Source organism: Thunnus albacares, chromosome 12 (genome assembly GCF_914725855.1).
Source record: "Thunnus albacares chromosome 12, fThuAlb1.1, whole genome shotgun sequence".
Classification (NCBI taxonomy): Eukaryota; Metazoa; Chordata; class Actinopteri; order Scombriformes; family Scombridae; genus Thunnus; species Thunnus albacares.
The window spans coordinates 7,402,422-7,421,409 of record NC_058117.1 but is presented as its reverse complement, the minus strand read 5'-3'; the positions used below and the strand labels follow the sequence as shown (position 1 = coordinate 7,421,409).

Genomic DNA, 18,988 nt, shown 5'->3' with positions numbered 1-18,988 from the left:
GGGTTGATCTTCAACATCGATGTTTTTTTTTTTCTTTTTTTTTATTTTTTTAACTGAGATATATGCTCATATATGAGAGAGCACGAGGGCTTGTAGAGCCGACTTGAGAAAAAATAAACGAGTGTTTCAATAATCTCGAAGGTATAATGGAGGGCACAAGCACCACAGGCCCATTTGTGAATGACACCGTCCGTGTTATTACACTGACTGCAGCTCAACAATTAGTCCATATTGATATAAAAATGAATGGAGACCTCTCGTGATATTGCTCTGTTACTTCATAGAAATATACATCCACCTCCTGTGAGCACATTGACGGATTTTAGTCGTTTCATACTATGTTTTTAGATCCTAATTGCCAGCTTTCCTCTGGGTACCAATGTGATTATTATTGGCGTGCTTGCACGGGTGACTCACTTGTGTGTGATTTGGTGCCCTCTAGTGACCCCAAACTGAAACATGATTATTAGCTGTTATGGCTTTATTCGTGACAAATAAATGTTTTATTTGTTACATTTTCAGTTTTTATTTTAAACATGGTCAGATTACCCTGCTATAGAGGCACCTGAGCAAAAAACAGGCCCCTGTTAACCCCCTTATTCCCTCCACTCTTTGTGCATTGTGTACAGCCCCAATGCTGTATGGTAAACTGATAAAACACAAATTAATTTAGGAATATACCAACACAATTAATGTCTTGGTTATCTATTTCCAACGAATACTTAAAGGCTTGTCCTAAAATCATAATGGTATGATTCCGATTATGTGGGAGTGTATATGAGAGAAAGAGGGAGGGAGAGAGAGAGAGAGAGATGGTGGTCATGAACCAGAGAAGCGTAAGTGACTACATGTGACAGTGCACCACACTTTATCCATGGCAGCCCTGCAGAGATGAGCCGGCCTGTTCGCCAGAGCCTCCATCTGTCTGCGGCCCTGCGAAGAGTATCCACTATTCACCACACTTACACTCTGCCCCATGCTGCTTTGCTTGGTCCATGCCAACACCAACTCTGCTGGTGAGAGCTATATTTACAAACAGCTGCCATGGCACTGAGTAGACCACCATGAGAGGGAGGCGAAATACTGTTTTGCATGAGCAGATTAAACTGTCACACCCCTAGCATATTACAGTGTAAAGTCAATTATTTCAAAATCGCATAGAGCCAAAAAAGTGATTTGTTTACAGATGAAGTACTGATTCATAAAATATTGTCTCATAATATATTTGTGGAAACCAATTAAAAAAGAAATACTGAGTGAACTTTAGATGGTTTTATTTTAATAGTTTGTCCTAAATAGAAATTTCTGTGTAAATAAACATCTGGTTGCAGGAGACAAACAGGCATATAGAGGAGCATCAGTCATAAGACACAGCAGAATAAAGGGCAAGTTTGGCAAGTTTGTAAGCTACACATGATGCCATGTGGAGCACAGCAGTGTTTCAAACATTATGAATTAAAGAAAAAAAATAGAGGTTTTCACATAGTCTTTGCACAAAAGCCCACATTGCACATGGCTACTTTATAATTTTGTCACAATTAAATATCTCTTATACAAACCCAACATATATATTTATACACAGAAACAGCAAATTAAATCCACAGACAAATTATTTTTATTCAATATTTTTCTCTCTTTCTGCCATTTCTTTTTCTCTCAGATGAGAAATATCTTAATTTGCACAATTTTCTCTACATTTTTGCAAAAACAAAAACATCCTTTCATGCGCTATATAAGGAGTTACAGATTGAAGCCTTTCTCTCCTCCTACCACTTTATTCCCCATTTTTCTTATACCCATTCTCATTCCTGCTCCATCCAATTCCCTCATATCACCCTTACAAGACTTCAACCTGCTCTCCATCCACCTCCCTCACAAGGGGAAGACCAGGAACCCAGAGAAGGTGGAGTACTTCCAGCCTCCCATCAAGTTGCCTCTCTCCAGTCTGAGGTAGGCCTTGTCCCCCTTTTCCATAATCACCAGACCGGCATTAGTGGCAGCTTCTCTAGTCACATCCTGGTCCCCAGCGAAAGCTGAAATCATCGGCCATCCATTCACCATCAGGCTGACCTAGAAGAGAGGAAACAAAGGGATAAGGGTGTGCATGTTGATCCACTGGAATCATAAATATAACTTTCATAGCTGAGCTGTCATACCTGAATAGTTTGTCTGTTGTAAGCCTTTACAACATGGAAGTTGAAGCTGTACACCCCTCTTCTTGGTGCCAGGAAGACGCTGCTCTCTTGGTCAAAGTGAGTTCCCACGTTCACCAAGATCTAAAATGACAGCATGACAGGGAGAGGAATGAAACAGGCAAGATGATATGTGACATGAATCTGTAAGGAGTATAAATGATATGGCAACAAAAAAAAAAAAAAAGTCTTCGAAGATGAGTGAAAACCAAGATTTCACCTGCTCGACTCTGTGTCACTTGCAAATCCACTGACGTTTGGAGACCATACGGTGTTTTTATCCCCATGGACTCTCAGACTTTTGAGTCATATTTTCCATTTCCATAAAAGCCCAAAATTTCCATGAAAATGAAGCCCATGCATCACGTTCCAATGGTTTTGTGGACAGACAGCTGCATAGTCCACAAAGCTCAGTATTTACCTCATTATGATTTTTTCTTACTGTCAGAACAGTCTAATCATATGTGCATCTTATTGGCTAAAGACTGACAAAATGCCAGGATTATTCTGTACCAGTTGTCTGGAGAAAACTGATCGACATTGTTACATAGTCGTAATGGAGCTGTGAAAAGACATTCTGTTCAATAGTTAGGGAGAGGTCTGAGATGAAATAAGGGGACAGGGGAGTCTTCCAACTTAAATAAAGTTTTCACATTTATCAGGAACAAGCAGATACTCCAGTATACTTTTATATTGGTGTGAACTAATTTTGCCATCTCATCTCCAGAATAAGCTTTTGTTAAACTGTAAAATAGCCTGATTTAAAGACACATATCAGCAGTAATATACTCACACTATCAAAGTAGATGATCATGGTGCGGTTGCTCATGTCTGTGGGCTCATGGTTGGTTTGGCGGCTGGCGGAGAAGGCCACCCGGCCGCTGCCGGACCGGACAGACATGCCCAAGGCGTTACCAGCAGGCTCAGATGAAGGTGTGGAGTCACACACGACCAAGCATTTCCCCTCAAGGATGATGGGCTCTGTGTCATTCTGCCCCCTGGACCCCAGAGGTCCCCACAACAGGAGCACACCCAGCAGTATGGGGAGCTCTGACCCCGGATGCATGACTGAAGCTAAGACGTTAAATATCTCTGATTGATTCTACTGTGGAGAAGTGTCACTTTGGACAACCTGAGATGTAAATAAACATGCTACGGTAAAAGAAATTGTCCAAACAGCTCTCTGAGTGCAGAGTTGATTACAGCAAATCTTGACCAGTGGGGTTTAAATAGAAAGACCAGAAAACCTGTTCTAACCTTTCCAACTAATGCAGTTTTGACCTGTACCATCAAAGTACAATACAATACGGCAATAAAACCAGCAGGTGGGTTTCAAAATCACATAATATTCAGACAATACTCAGAAGTGTTCATTGGCCATAGCTGTCAATCATTGCCTTTTTGTTTTTCTGTCAAGATGTCTTGTTTGCCCCCATAAATCCCAAATGTCTTCAGTTTACTACGTGCTGGTCAGTTGCTGCGTCAGAAGGGGCCAGAATGACAATGACAAATAGACCTTTTGGACTTTTCAAGTTGATTTCTTCAGCAAAAAGCCTGACAAGAAGGCAGAAGAGAAGTATCTGGGGATGGGAAGAGGGAGTTTGAAAAGATAAGGAACAGCAAAGTCAGTGAGGGTCCGAGGTTAGACTTTAAAGTGAAGGAGAGGAGGATGATGGTGAGAGATGCAAAGGAGAGGTGGGGGGTGGGTGGAGGAGGAGGGGGGATAGATGAGGTAAGATTTTGGAGCGCTGACAAGGGAAGGATGTGAGACCCAGAAGGGAGTGAGAAAGAGAGAGAGAGTGGGGGAACAACTCCACTGAGTGACCATCTGTCTTTTACACATACCCCCCTCCCACCTGACGCCGCTCTACATGCAGTTCCTCACACGACACACACGACACACTCTCTCACTTGTGCTTTTGTTTCACACTTACAGACGCACGTAGAGTTGCTGCACATACAAAAATGTCAGATTTTGCATTCATCTTGTAGCTTTTCTGTTATCTTAACTAATTGAAATTAAATGTCAATCAGCAATTTCTAAAGATCATGCGATGTCCAGTAAATGTTTAAATACTTGGCATTTGTCTTTGATCAAGATGAGCGACAGCACGTGTAAAAACATCTCATTCGTAGCTTTAATGAAACTTATTTCAACACAGACAAATATAGCTGTTTTTGACTGAATAAATGATTCACATTGATGCAAAATTATCTATTATACACCTTAAAACAAGTATCCTAAAATGATCTATTTGCTGTAGTGTGCAGCACAATCCTAGTATTATAAGTGAATAAAAATATGAGTTATCACCTGTTTCCATTTGAACGATCTTGTATTCCATATCAGGTGAAAAGATCTGTTTCCTCCCAGCTGGAGTGCCAAAATCTGGTCAAAAATCCTCTTTCTCTTGCTCCTTTATCACATTATTTCACAGCAGTCAGATCGTAACCAAGCCAGAGTATGCTATGATCTCTCTCTCTCTCTCTCTCTCTGTGTCTCGCTCTCTCTCTGTGTGTCTCGCTCTCTCTCTCTCTCTCAGCCAGCCCCCTTTCCGCCTGTTTCTTTCTCACTCTCTCTGTTACATCCGCCCACTCACCTTTACAGTGACATAAAGAAAATAGGAAGATAATTGGGTATCTGAGCCGCTTCAAAGAGCAAAGTTGGCGAGTGAGTGGCAGTTGTTTTCCTTTTTTCTTTAAAATCTAATCAAACAAGTGTCTTGTGTGGCTTCAAGCTGAGTTAAAAGGGATCAAATGCTCCGGCTTGTTGCTTGTGCACCTTCATGTGAATTTAAACATTTACAGCGCCAGTGCTCTCTGTGACTTGGTAACTTCTTTTATAAGATATTAAAGGGTTGGAATAACAGATTATAAGAATCAGTTGCTCTAGAGTGTCCATGTGTTGACCAGCCTGATGAAGAATGTAGACACACATGAACACCTGGACAACTAACTTTCAGTCAAGCTGAGGTAGGCTTGTTTACAGCATCGGACAAAATTTCAAAATTTCTGGTATCAACGGTTGCTAAAAGTCACAACCGTCTTTTACATAACAACGATAATAATATCTTTAGTTGTCAGTCATTTACATTTTTGAATAATTGTTGAATAAATAGCAGATAAAAGGTAAAAATCTTGCAATTGTCCTGCTGTCCCACCGGGATCCACTCATAATCATGCATTAAAAGCTCCATTTTCATTGTTCCCTGTTGGAAATCATTTCCATGTCAGTATCACCTGATCACAGTTTTAGGTGATTCTTTATTGAGTGAGAAGACGAGCTCAGCCTGAGAGCTGACAGGAGAGAAACATCAGAGAAGCTCATGAAAAAAGTTCAAGCGCAGGTTTGTGTGGTTCCAGAGGTGGGAAATAAATCAGCACCAGTTTGTCTTGGCATGGCTTTCTCTGTGTTCATCAATGTTGTTTCCTTGGTCTTTCTTTACTTCACCTCAGACTTTTACAATAGAGATGCGGCTGTTGAGCTCAGCTTTGTAAAGTCCAAAGCCCAAGCACACCGGCTGAGTGAACAAGGTCGAGAAAGTGTGGAGGTGGGTTAGGTTGTTAGACGGCCCCACCTCAGAGAAGGTGATGGTGCCTGCTCCGTAGTCCACAGCTACGGCAACACGGTTGCCGGTCATTTGGTATGTGAGGCGGATCTTCCTGCGGTTGTGCCAGGCAGCCAGCTTCCTGTCATGTTGCTGCGTCAAACTCCAGGACATCTGGAGATTTAACAGAAGCATTTTAATCAAGGAACATGTTTTCTTTTTGGTTGAAACCTACAGTGGCAGATTAAGATGGGTGCTGTTGGCAGTTTGATCATATTTAAGGACACTATACATGTAACTATTCAACATCAGTATATCAGTGCCATGTCAATTTCAAAACATTTGTGTAACTGACAAAAATCTATGGAAGTTTTGGCTGCATCTGTAGAACATGGAATTAGTTTGTTTTAGGGCAGAAAAACAGCTAAAGTGAACTACAGTATTTTTGAGCAGTGTAAGTGTAACTTATCACTTTTCCATGTAGAGCAACACCTGGTGGTAAATGTGCTCTAAACACTGACCTGTAGGTTTCTACTCATCTCACTGGTAACAAAAACAACAAATCACTTCTAAACAATGTGACATACACCACCTTAAAAATGCTAAACCATGTGGGTGGCACACATACCTTGTTGTTCCCAAAGGCGTTGCCTTCTTTCCCCTTCCGTCCAATACTTTTGTAGGAGACGCCGATATCCCAGAATCCCTCAGCCTGCAGCTCCCAGTAGTGAGTCCCAGCTGAGAAGGTCTGGGCCGTGAGGACTTGTGGCCAGTGGTCGAAACGGTCGGGGTGAGCAGCACAAGGCAGGCGGTTTTTAACCCGTGTAACTGAGCGCAGGTCATCAGAGATGCTCAGAAGAGGATGGGCCGTGTTAGTGTCCAAAGTCAAAGGACTGGTTACTGTATAAGGAGAAAATTAAAAAAAAAAAAAAAGTTGTTACTTGTGGGGGGTAAAGCAGAACCTACAGCAGGATGCAGCTCTTGTAAAAATAACAACAGCTTTATTTGCTTTTTATAACTTGAGAAATATTTCCAGTTGACACCCACGTATTGCTGAAATGCAACCGTGCATCTGCACAGTGCTAGTTACCACACATAGAAGACCATTCTTTGCCACATGAAATCAGCAGATGTCAGAAAAATCATTCTTAAATTATGTGAGGCCAGATCAAATTTGCAAGATGATGTTAAAAAGGTAAAATAAATAGTGTGGGCATGTATCACCCATCTGCTACTCACAGAGCTCCCTCTTGAGGTCACTGAGACAGCGGAGGGTGGCGGTGATGAACTCTCGATACTTGCTTTCTATGTCCTCCAAGATGTGCTTCCTGTCCAGACTGACGGGATCAGGTGTGTAAAGTGGGCTGTTCAGGTCTGCTAGTAACCTACAATACAAAAACACAACACATAGGAAACTGATCTCATTTTAATGAGGAAAAAAAACAAAAAACAAACAAACACATTCATCCCACATACATAGAAACACTCCCTCACATCAGCACACCTAAGAACAACCTCACACAGTTTCATTGACTTGTTCTGGACTTACTTTGTATCATCTGATTGAAAGGCCTGAGGAAAGAGGAGTACACGTCATGTATACAGTGATTTATCACTGAAAGTCAATCTATACATCTCTATATCAAGAACAGCATGGAAGATTAAAAATGTAAAATACATGAAGAACATTATCACAGCTATTTCTAAAATCATTTTGCCCCTTTTTGAGAAGATCATTTGGCTTTGTGCTTTAATAATAGACTGTTTTAAGGCCCTAAAAACCTATTTTCTCAGTCAGCTTCTAACTATGAGTGATTACGTCCTGCATTAGCACACAATTTTGTGCCAAAGTTAGAACAGGTTTGGTTATTACACTTGAGAGATTTCTGTATTTGTGCTTTTGTCTGTGCCCTTCTCACTGGTTTGAAGTGGGCGGGGCTCAGCTGGAAAAAAGGTGATGTCATGTTCACTTTTGAGTGAGACTCTGGCAACAGTGAGTTGTTCGCAACTCTCAATCAAATTTGATCAATCTCAGTTTGTACTATGTATTGTTCGACCACGTCAGAGATCAAGTGCGTTTATAGCTTTTCCAAATGGCCACAAGGCAGAGAGGAAAGCTGACCATCATAAAGAGGGGGGAGATGATATTGTGTCAATACAGAGATAACGGCAGACAATTTCAGACAGTTTCTCCTGGAAGGTAATTGTAGTGTTGCACCCATTTTTTCACACAAAAAGTGACAGAAATTGTTGTTTAACAAGGACAAAAGAGAGCAAGAAAGAGAAGTTCAATCCTTGTCTCCTTTCTTACCCAGACACAGCTGGCCAACTGGCTCATAAATGTCACACTGTCAGTTTCGGCAAGTTACAAAAATTAAATCAGACACAGCCCTCCACCAATTTTGATGTTGGATATGTGTGAGGAGAGGGGATTACTGAAGCCAGACAAGCAGTTCTGATGAAGCATACTGGCAGCTTAATGCACAGAGGTGCTTTGAGCTAAATGCTACAGCTAGCTTTCCCATGTTCACCAGTTTAGTGTGTTAGCACGCTAACATTTGCTAATCAAGAACACTAAGTACAGCTGAGACTGAAGGGAATGTCAGTTTTGCAGGTATTTGGACATGAACCAAAGTCTTGGGCAAATTAAAATTTTGACCTGATGATGGCAATAGAGGAAAGTCATCAGGATCCTCTGGGGATCATGAAATTCTGTATCACATTTAATTGCAATACAATTGTATACATTGTATACATTGCATTGTATACATTCATTGTATTCATTCATGTGACCTAGCTCTCAACAAATCTGACACTGGTAATGTTCACCAGATTCTCTGTTCAGCAAAGTCTTACCCAGATGAGCAGGAAGGGGTCTGTCTCTGCCAGCAGTGAGGCCAGGTAGTGCTGGATGCTCAGCGTCTCGCTCAAGTCTTCTCTCACCTTCAAGTAGTCCTCATACACACGCTCAGTGACCTGCTGTCTCTCCTTCTTAGTAATCTCCCTCAGGGCTACCACCAGATTCTTCACCTGGACCTGCAGGTCTGAGCCCAGGCGCTCCACCTGGGTGTTGTCCTCCCTCAGAGAGTCCTGCAACCAGGAGTTGGTGATTGGTGATCATTGTAGTGAGACATAATTAAACCATTTGATCAATCTGAATAGGAATGTCAGTCTGAATCTGAAGATTTACATTTTTGAGTCCTTGTGGATCATAACTTGCACAGATGACGTATAAAGACCAATTTCTACTGAGAGTCATTATGTTGCATTTCATCTGCACAGTTTAAATATTTTTACTCACAGCCATGGTGGAATCAAAATTTTCATGCTCTTTGAGGATTCGCTCTCCATCTTTCAGCTTCTCCTCTGCTTTTTGGAGCAGCGTCTGCAGAATGACCTGAGAAAACACATATTTAAGAAACCCCACACTGAAGCTCAAACAAACACAAAAACACACTGTATATATACTGCATATTTTTTCAACTAACCTTTAGATCCTCTTCCACCTGTCTCAGCGCCTTCACTTTATGCTGAACATGGGCTCCGTCCAGCAGACAGTCACCGCACAAATACGCCCTCTCATCGGCACAGTAGTAGCGGAATATCTCTGTGTGTGTCGGGCACCTTCGCTGAGAAAGGTCCCCCAGTGGATCCACCAGCAAGTGGGTGCTAAACGCCGGTCTCTCCAAATGCGGCTGGAGGTGTTCAGCACACAACGACACTTCACACCTCAGGCAAGTCTTGACAGCCAAGGGAGCCAATGCTTCATCTTCCTCGGGAGGGCAGCAGTCACACAGCACTTCGCCGTGCTCCTCCTGGCACTGGGGGCAGGTAAAGTGACCCTTGCCCTCATCTGGGTTGCTCCAGGCTTCACGGATGCAGGCAGGGCAGAAGCTATGACCGCAGGGCAGGGGGGGTGCTTGGCTGAAGATATCTCTGCAAACAGAGCAGGTCAGCTCTTCCTCCAGGGATGCCATAGGGAGGGGATCACAGGTCCCTAATGTGTGTCACACAAGGCTACTTAACTACGCAACCATTCAAACAGAGGATTTACACAGAGGAGAGAAATCAAAAGCACACTGATTAAATTACATTCACATACGAAACTGTAAACCAAAAATGTAACCACAAAGACAATATTTTCACAAGTTATGTGCTCCTGTTACATGTAAGAAGCACTAATGCCCAGAAGGGTAATAAGACACAACAAGTATTGAGCTGGTGGCATGTGGGAAGTCCTTGTTGCACTCCAACTGTGCACTTATAGACCACTAATCCTCTACTGGGCTTTTGCCTCCTGTGCTCTATGAATAGAATTCTTGACAACGTACTAACCGCTATTACTGAGAAAATTCGCAGTGGGAGGACAAAATGACGGCTCATAGTCTAAGCAATACACCAGCACCACAAACTACTGCCTAAAAATGAGAGTTGAATTACTCAAAATGAAACTTATTTCTCTGTAGACACAATTTAGAGGGTCATCTGCAGAATTCCTTCCATGTCAAATATTTACTAAGGAATGCACACAGTAAACAATAGTTTACGGTAGATAAATAATCAAAGAAAACTATGCTTTTCTGGTTATCTCAGTAAGGGTAAGGGTTATCTCGGTAAGTTAGGTTGTAACACTGACCCTTGATGAGTTTTAACTCGACTCAGTCCCAAGCTGTTGCAGCGGAGGGATCAGGAGATCATCCTTGACAGCTTATTGGCCTGATTTACTCTACATGTGCTCTGCTTTTAACCAACTCATATATGTTCAAATTAACTGAATTTTAATAGCATAATAAGTAAATGAGAAAGGTATAGAAGAAAAGTGTCCTTACCTACTGATGTGCTGGTGTTTGCGGGCAGTGGCCATCGGTGAGGGTGTGTGTTGTGTCTGGTCAGTATGTTGACTGTGGAGGCTAATCCCAACAGATTCGCAGTGTCTGCTTCAGCAATGTCACTGGATTCAGAGAGGTCACATGACCCTGAGATGGGAGGGGGGTGCACGGAAACTTATTAAGTAACTTTGAAGTAAACTGGTTTCCAATAATGTCACAGTTTAAAGATTAACCATTGTTCTCAGAGGGCTTGTCTTACTTTCTTCTGCTGAATAGTGACATCAGCTCTATTAGAGCAAAAGGCTGAAACACATTACATTTTTTATATATTGTCAAGTTAAACTTCTTCTCGTTAGTTGATCCTATTTATGGAAATGTATGGCATTGGTTCTACTTAACAAATATTACTGCAAGATGAAGGGAATTCAGACTGTGTGTATGGGGAAAAAAAACTTTTCTGATTGTAAATTTCCATTTCACTGACAGGTTCAAAATGAGTGCATTTCACATACCTGATAAACCAGTATTTCTCCTTCACATTTTTCCTTCATCATAACCCATCAAGTGCTAAAACTGGAACAAGGAATGTGATTTATGTCTGAGTTTATTTTATTTTGGGGCAGGGGGCTGGGTATCGGTACTCAATACCTCAATAATAAGGTATGAACCAAAATAACCCAGTACCAAGTAGTATCAGAACTTCTGCAGTCAAATGATAACTGCATTTGATCCTTTTATACCCAGATCTAGAAAAAAAATGGCTATTTGTATAGTTTTGCACACAGCCAATCACCACAAGCGTTCTTTAATTTAATGCGATGTGTGACTGGCCCACTACCACAGCAGCTACAACCCCTACAGGTCTGTGGTGATAATATGACTGAATGCTTCCATTCACATGATGGGTATCGAATGAAGTAGAAAAAAAAATGTATCAAATTCAGTACTCTATTGGTATTGGTGTCACTTTAAGGGTACTGGTATTGGTACTGGTATCAGCCCTGTTTTGGGGAAATATACTGTAAATAAATCATTTGCACTTCAACACAGGTTTGCGGTTCATAGATGCCTATTTTGTTTATTTCAACTGTCCATGTGAATACCAGAGGGAGGAGCTTGTACTTTTTCTTTGACAGTTTTTCCTCATACCTTTTTCAGATCAGAAAGATTAAAAAAAATGGGTGCACAAAGCGTCAAAGTAATATAACTATATAGTAAACAAGGAGGATTCCTACTGTAGTGCAAACACTAGCATTTTTCTAAAACAAGCAAGGTTGAATCACAAACTAAAAGTTTCCTCAAGGTAATTTCTTTTTTAGCAAACCCCAAGAGAAATGAAAAGTGTGAGTATTGAAGTGGAAAATGCTGAGTAATCTTAATTACACAGTGAGTGGTTCATCATTGAAGTGATTTGATAAACCTCATGTATTTATCTTTTGACAGTAAATAGAGCCAGTTCCTACTTTTTCTGTTAATCTCACTGTCAGATGAGGTGTAGGCCTATTGTTTAGCGGAAAATCAGGCTTTTGCTGGCTGGCTGGTTCCTGCCTGGGAAAACCTGAGTGGGAGACTGGGCGTCCTGCTGGGACGGGGAGACAAAGCCAACTGGGTCGATGGATGGTCCAATTGGTAGACACTCCAGGCTGGTCAAGGTTCAGCTCCCTCAAGGATACTCCAGAGAAGGTGAAGCAGGAGATAACAAAAGGAGTTTCACTCTGCACTCCAGGGCCCCATGCCATCATCCTGGTGGTCTCCACCGCTGTTGCTTTCACCAAGGCCCACTTGAGGTCCATCAGAGAGCACATGAGCCTTCTGGATGTTTGGAGACACACTCTTGTACTCTTCAGCTGGTGTGACAGCATTGGAGAAACCACTGTGGAGCAGTCCATAGAAAGTGGAGGCAGAACTCTCCAGTTGCTGGTGAGGAAATGCAAAAACAGGTACCACAGCTTCAACATAAAGGCAGATGATCCGGCTCAGGTCACAAGACTTCTGGAAAAGATTAAGTGGAAGGTGGCGGAGAACAGCGTCCTCTGTCTTAATGCAAGTGAGACAGACAACTGGGAGGAAGAGGAAACTGCGGCAGAGACAATGTCACCACCTGGGGAGATGTTTGAGGATTTTTGCTAAAGGAGATGAAGAACTTGAGATGAGCATTGGGAGGATTCTAGTCAGGAAAGAGAAGGCAAGCAGCATGTCTGAACCCCCATATAGTGAGTATTTCATAAAATATGCTAATTTAAGTGGTGCATTTCGAAAATCTTGGTTTCTGTTTGTTTCTTATTTTGCAGCATGGCTCTACCACTTTGTTTCAGATTTAAATATCTCAATGACTAATTGTATGGATTTCCATGAATGTTTTTACAGACATGAATCCTAATAACTTTGGTGATTCCCTGACTTTTCCTCTAGTGTCACCAGCAGGTCTTAACTCATCGTGTGAGATGAATAGATGAATTTGCACAAAATATTTCACAGACATTCATGGTTTCCAAATGGGGTTTCCTACTGAGCCTTGACTTTTTCAACATGCTAGAATAAGCTGGTGAATATGGTAAACAGTATACATGCTTAGCATTGTTGGTGTTAGCACGTTAGCATGCATTTAGCTCAAAGCATCACTATGACTAAGAACAGCCTTACAGAGCCACTAGCATGGATGAAGTCCTGTTGTAGCCTAATATACTTCCAGGCATCACTTGTCAATCAAACAGTATATTCAGTACTTAATGTCTTCAGCTCTGAGTTTCTGTACATCAGGAAGACATGTTTTATGGAAAGCTGGAAGACTAGAATCTTGAAAAAGGATGAAGAATTGTTGTGTTATTTGGTCTTATATGAAAAGTCTGAGGTTATTCATTTTAAAACACATTAGATGTAATATTTTGTGTGTGTGTGCGTCTTTATATTTATATTCTTCTAGTGTCGGATGAAGAGCACAGGTCCAATGAGAAGAAAGTCTCTACATGACTGAGAGAGCAGCAGTGTGGGAGAGACGATATGTTTGAGTATGACTGTGATCTTCAGTCATCATGGAGCTACCTGTAGTGTCAGCAGCTGAAGTTAAATTAATAAAGGGATGTACAGTATATTGCAGCATATAGGCCTATATCTATTGCAGCATTGGATACTTTTTATTCAAGTTAGACTATGACATTATTTTGGCACTGATGTTAAATATTGTGAAACAACATTCTTCATACACTCAGTTGTTGGTTTATAAGGTAAGTTTAGCTAAGACTATTGTAGTGTAATACAACAGTCTTGCAGTACATTCATGAAGGTTATAATTTTCAATTTTTGGTGCAACTGTAACTTTATGGTCATTTAGTGGGATGAAGTTTGTGGTGCTGTTGAATTGTATTGTTTTATACTGCAAAATGTATTGAATTTTAAGTATTATAATAGTATATATAATTTAAGTATTATAAAGTGTCAGCACAAATATGGGTATCTTAGATGTTTTTATAGACCAGACAGTTTTATTTTATTTTATTTTCTATTTTAAAGGAATAGTTTTATATTCTGGGAAATAAGCGTATTGATACCCCTCATATGTTTGAACAGCAAGTAGATTGGAATCAGGAAATAGTTATCTTAGCTTAAAAGCTAGCCTAGTTCTATCCAAAGCTAAGAAAAACCTACCTAAACACGAAATAATCCTGTCCATAACTCCCTGTAAAACCACAGCTAATCATTTTTACAGTTCGGTATTCATACGGATTAAACAAATAAAATAAAATGTGTTAATTACTGAGCTTTAGAGATGCTGGAGGGTGGGGCTAGCCAGGCTAGCTGTTTCCCCCTGCTTCCAGTCTTTATGCTAAGCTAAACTGAATGGATGGCAATGGAAATGTAAATAACTTTCTTTTTAAATATGGACTTATGTAATAGTACAAAAAGCAACTTGTGGGGAAAAAAACATGTTTTAGCTAATATGACAAAGAAATAAGTTTAAGTGTAATCTGAGGTTCATTTCTAGATTACCTGGGAAAGATCCGACCACATTCCTAACAACAACTATATTATGTTATCTAGTTAACTTGTTGCTTGTATTATAACAATGATATCTTATAATGTACCTTATTATGAATGTTTTAATGTGAGACCATATTATGTTTGAAAAAATAAATACATAACACACAATATACAACTCTTGCCTTACTTGCTCTGGTATGACCAGTAGCTATCTGTGGCTAATGTTAGTCTTTACATAGATACTGTTGTTTAAAAGACATTACTGACTTTCTGACTCTTTTTACATGTGCTACTGTAAAGCTACAGTTAAGCATTTATTGCATTTTCTTGCTTTAATGTATTATTCTGTATTTGTGTGTGGAAGCATGTACTGTATGTGGTTACATTAACTGTTCAGGTGTATTTTGTATATACTGTCTGTGTGTATGTTTAACCTTTGGGCAAATAAAATTGAAAAAAAAAGTTTTTCCTTTTTAATTGAGATGTGAGTACATCTTGTTACAATTTAAACTGCTGCCTCGTCTGTCTCCATCACCTGCTCACCTGTTTGAATTTATTTTGTATATTATCGCAATGGGATAGGTCGTGACGTGCCTTTTCCAACATATTCATATGGTAATATCTCCTAGAGAGATACTCCTGGTTTGCATAATTCCTGTTCCATGAAATAGGTGGCTGAAAGGTTACTGAAACTTCAGACTGCATGACTGAATGACAGCGTATAACTACACTGCTCTAACAGGAAACAGAGTTGGGAATAATGCAAGAAAACACAGAGGCAAAGGTGAGAGCATAGAGCTTGGGGAAATAATTGATGAAAATTGATGTGGCATTTTCTTGGTGGCTTCTAAGTTTGCAATATCAGTTTATACCTGGTGGTAAAAAGGAAAAAGATACCAATATTTAACTTGGAAGCATAATCTTATGGATATAACAAAAATAAAATGTTTCAGTGTTTTTATTTAGTCCTTTTTAGTCTATGACATGAGCCTGTGAATTTGACCCCACAGATTATTAGAGATTATTAGAGATTATTACTTTTTTTTTTTTTTGTCAGGATGTTTGGAGGAAGTGACAGTGTAATATCTGATAATCTCTCAGTCACGCTATTTTACCATGGATGGACACTGATAAAAGAGAACAGCAAAAACTACAACTTTACTAAGAATAACTTCACAGCTGAAAGCATCAAGGTCGATGCTCCACAGATTGCCAACAACAGCAAGATGACTGTGATACCTCAAAATACTTCACTTCTCCTTTGTGAAGATTCTTTCTACTACACAAACATCATGGGCATTGTGGTGGACTGGGTCATATTCTTTGTAGGATTACCTGAAGTCTGCCTTGCCGGCTATGCTCTCCTGTGTCTACTCAAGAAGGAAACAGCAGCTCCGATCTTTGCCATAAACTTGCTCCTGTCAGACCTAATTCAGATCGGGATCACAATTGTCTTTATCGTAAGTAGGTTTTTTGACGCTTCCTATCAGCCTTTCATCAGAGCCCGCTGTATCGCACGACTGCTCGTCCGCTTGGGCCTGACCTCCAGTTTGGGTTTCATGCTGCTGATTTCTGCAGAGAGGTATTTATTGGTGGCTTTCCCAGTGTGGTACCACACAAAGAACAATGCAAAGTTTTCTATCCTGATCTCAGTTTGCATGTGGACCCTCTCACTGGCCTACAGCTCTCTGGATTATGTCTTCTTGACCAACAAAAGGGTCTCCTTGTTGCTATTCTCCATCATCTGCCTCCTCCCTGCTCCATTTCTTGTGGGTTTCTTCACAGCCACATGGAAAGCCCTCAGCAGGAGTATAGCCATGAGACGTGAAAAGAAAAACAGGAGGAGGGTTTTGGGGGTTCTGGGTCTGGTATTGGGGACATATATAGTTTTGTTCTTCCCCTTCAGTTTCAGGAACCTTTACTACTCTCTCAAAGGTGACACAGATGCAGAGGACTTGGTCAAGGATTGGTCTCTTGTTGTGACTAGTGCCCTGGTCTACATTAGTCCTATGATAGACTCTTTAATCTATATTTTCATGAGGAGGGACATAAAGGACACAATGGAAGCATTTGCCTGCTGCAGAACACCACTGATGAAGCTTCAAGAGCTTCAGGAAAAGCTAACAGACACTTCCCAGATAGAGACGGCTTTATAGCTTGAAGGCTACAAAATGAGCATGTAGGAGTTTTTCATCACACCTGTAGCATTTCTGCTTGGACTGAGTTATTTGTTTCTCACACACTACCACTAACTGCTTCTGAATTTGTGAATTACACCACAAACCAGAATTGTCCATTCTTACAAAGTCTATCTCACAAAGTAGGAAATAGGAAGTCAGCTGGAAAATGTCCTGAGAAAAAAGAAACACTAAACCACTCCAAATCTGGAACAGGTTTTTAAGTCAAACTGTTTTCTTCCGTGCCATTATCCAGTTAACCCAGTAATTACTTCTAGTAAGAAACATCGAAGTCCACAAAGTCAGAGTCCAGAGACCAGAGTAGCTCAAGTCAAGACCAACATCAAAACATTAGAACAGTGCTTTTCCAAGTACAACAGTAATGCTACACAAATTTTTTAAGTGTACTAAACCATTCAAAACCTACCTCAGTGTATAATAGCTGACTAATAAGTGCATAGAATTATAAGGACTGTAAAACACAGTTTAAGTTAAATTCAGTTAAGCTAAGATAAGTAAAGTTAACTAAAGTAAAGCTAAGTTAAGATAATAAGCTACTAAAGCTAAGATAATAAAGCTGAACAGACCAATTATTATTTTATTTTATTTTTTTCTGTGTGTGTAGCATTTGGAGGCTACAGACTACATTTCGTTGTGCAACCTTGTCTTGTAAAATGATAAAGATCTTGAATTATTATCATCCAACTCATCTCTACAGAGCATTTTAGCATCTTTCAGTTGCAACTTTACTGTTCTGGTTCACACACACACACACACACACACACACACACACACACACACACATTGTCTGACCAACTGAAGATGCCTATGAGTATTGAGTTGAGTTGAAGACACTGTCTTTATAGGACATTATCTGTAAAATAGAATATAAATGTATTTGCCTTTTACCTGTTTTTATTACCTGTTTTAAATATATGTGCATTATCTACACTTGGAGTGAATGTTATTATTAAAATGATGTCACAGGGCTCAACCTCATTGCAATGTGTCTCTAATCTTTTGTCTCTGAGAGACACCTAGTGGCATAATTATTGTAAGACATGAACCACAGCACCTGTCAGCTTCAGTGTGGGCTACCAGGAGACATGGTTGTGAATTGATAACACAATACTTAACCTGTATGATGGTGATAAGAAAAACAAATAGTGTCAATCTGGGAAATTGTTCGAGCAACTAGATGACACATGAGCAACATGGTACCCGAACACTACCACACACTTGAGAAAGTCCGAACATGTACGAATTCCCACAGGCAGTACAGTACGGTGCAGAAACTGAGGTTGTTGCTTTCTTCTTCAGCCTTAACCTGTATTCCCCTGATTCCAAAGCTGATATCATACTGAGCCATCAAATTAATTAATTCCTAATCCATGACGTTTGTGGTTTTGGAAAATAAGAGAACAGAACAGAACATCTTGTTAAGTAACCACTAACCACATAGACTGTCCGGCCACAGCACCATCATTAGCTGACTAATTCAGTGTTGTGTTGTCAGCCACAGTGGACCTTCTACACACCCTGCTCAAAATACTGTCACAATCTGAAGCTGGGACATAATGGTGCTTTAGCAGACCCCTACACAGATCAGCAGTACTGCAGACAGGAGGTGAATTATCTTGGTTAAATATATCATCTGTTTACATAACTATATCTTCATAGTTTGTAGCCTATCAGCAACAGATGGTGGTTCATCAGGAACAGAGTGAGTGGATGAATAAATGAATGATACAACATGTGCTTTGAGGTTTCTACTATAACCATGATACTGTAAGTGCCAACTTGATCACCAGTCAACAAAGCACACGTTAAGACATGCAAGAGAAACTATATAGTTACACATAAGGTTGAAATATGCCATGTAGGACTAGGCTACTATTGGATTTTATTTGGATTGATGGATTTGTTTCTATAGATTTTTATCTCCAAATGACCAAATTAAGATGGTGAAGTGGCCCAACTGCATGTCTTTGTCAGTGGAGATGGTTGCATTGGTTGGCTTTTAGATAATTTATGAGCACCTCTATGTGCTTCCTGTTCACTGGGAGTCAAAGGCCCATAATAGACCATTAAAGAGTGTAATGACATCCCATCAGCTATACTGGGATATCAGGTAACAGTGCCAATAATCTAACTTTTACAACAAAATGCTATCACTGAGACAAAATAACCTATTTTTAAATAAAATATGAAAAATATGAATTTTTATGACAAAGGCGGGAACCACAGTCATCCACACCTGTGCC

The 18,988-nt window shown here is 40.3% G+C and overlaps 2 protein-coding genes across 2 annotated transcripts; both read right to left on the bottom strand.

Annotated features, from left to right (window-relative positions):
- Positions 1–1,278: 1,278 nt before the first annotated feature.
- On the bottom strand, positions 1,279–4,188 carry cbln12 (cerebellin 12). The gene is made up of 3 exons (XM_044368588.1): positions 2,986–4,188; positions 2,157–2,276; positions 1,279–2,070 (listed from the first exon to the last, which is right to left on the bottom strand). Exons 1-3 carry the CDS (start codon positions 3,256–3,258, stop codon positions 1,873–1,875), a joined length of 591 nt encoding a protein of 196 aa, XP_044224523.1. The 5' UTR covers positions 3,259–4,188; the 3' UTR covers positions 1,279–1,872.
- Positions 4,189–4,329: 141 nt separating this feature from the next.
- On the bottom strand, positions 4,330–11,356 carry trim110 (tripartite motif containing 110). The gene is made up of 8 exons (XM_044368307.1): positions 10,570–11,356; positions 9,229–9,765; positions 9,042–9,137; positions 8,597–8,830; positions 7,290–7,312; positions 6,980–7,125; positions 6,369–6,640; positions 4,330–5,914 (listed from the first exon to the last, which is right to left on the bottom strand). Exons 2-8 carry the CDS (start codon positions 9,715–9,717, stop codon positions 5,645–5,647), a joined length of 1,530 nt encoding a protein of 509 aa, XP_044224242.1. The 5' UTR covers positions 9,718–9,765; positions 10,570–11,356; the 3' UTR covers positions 4,330–5,644.
- Positions 11,357–18,988: the final 7,632 nt, after the last annotated feature.

Excerpts from the sequence above, each read along its gene's own strand:
- cbln12 (XM_044368588.1), bottom strand. The coding sequence starts at position 3,258 with ATGCATCCGGGGTCAGAGCTCCCCATACTGCTGGGTGTGCTCCTGTTG. Across the intron at positions 2,277-2,985 it reads TGATCATCTACTTTGATAGT|ATCTTGGTGAACGTGGGAAC; the intron begins GTGAGTATATTA and ends CTGTCATTTTAG. Across the intron at positions 2,071-2,156 it reads ACAACAGACAAACTATTCAG|GTCAGCCTGATGGTGAATGG; the intron begins GTATGACAGCTC and ends CCTCTCTTCTAG.
- trim110 (XM_044368307.1), bottom strand. The coding sequence starts at position 9,717 with ATGGCATCCCTGGAGGAAGAGCTGACCTGCTCTGTTTGCAGAGATATC. Across the intron at positions 7,126-7,289 it reads TTTCAATCAGATGATACAAA|GTTACTAGCAGACCTGAACA; the intron begins GTAAGTCCAGAA and ends TTTGTATTGTAG. Across the intron at positions 5,915-6,368 it reads ACGCCTTTGGGAACAACAAG|ATGTCCTGGAGTTTGACGCA; the intron begins GTATGTGTGCCA and ends TTAAATCTCCAG.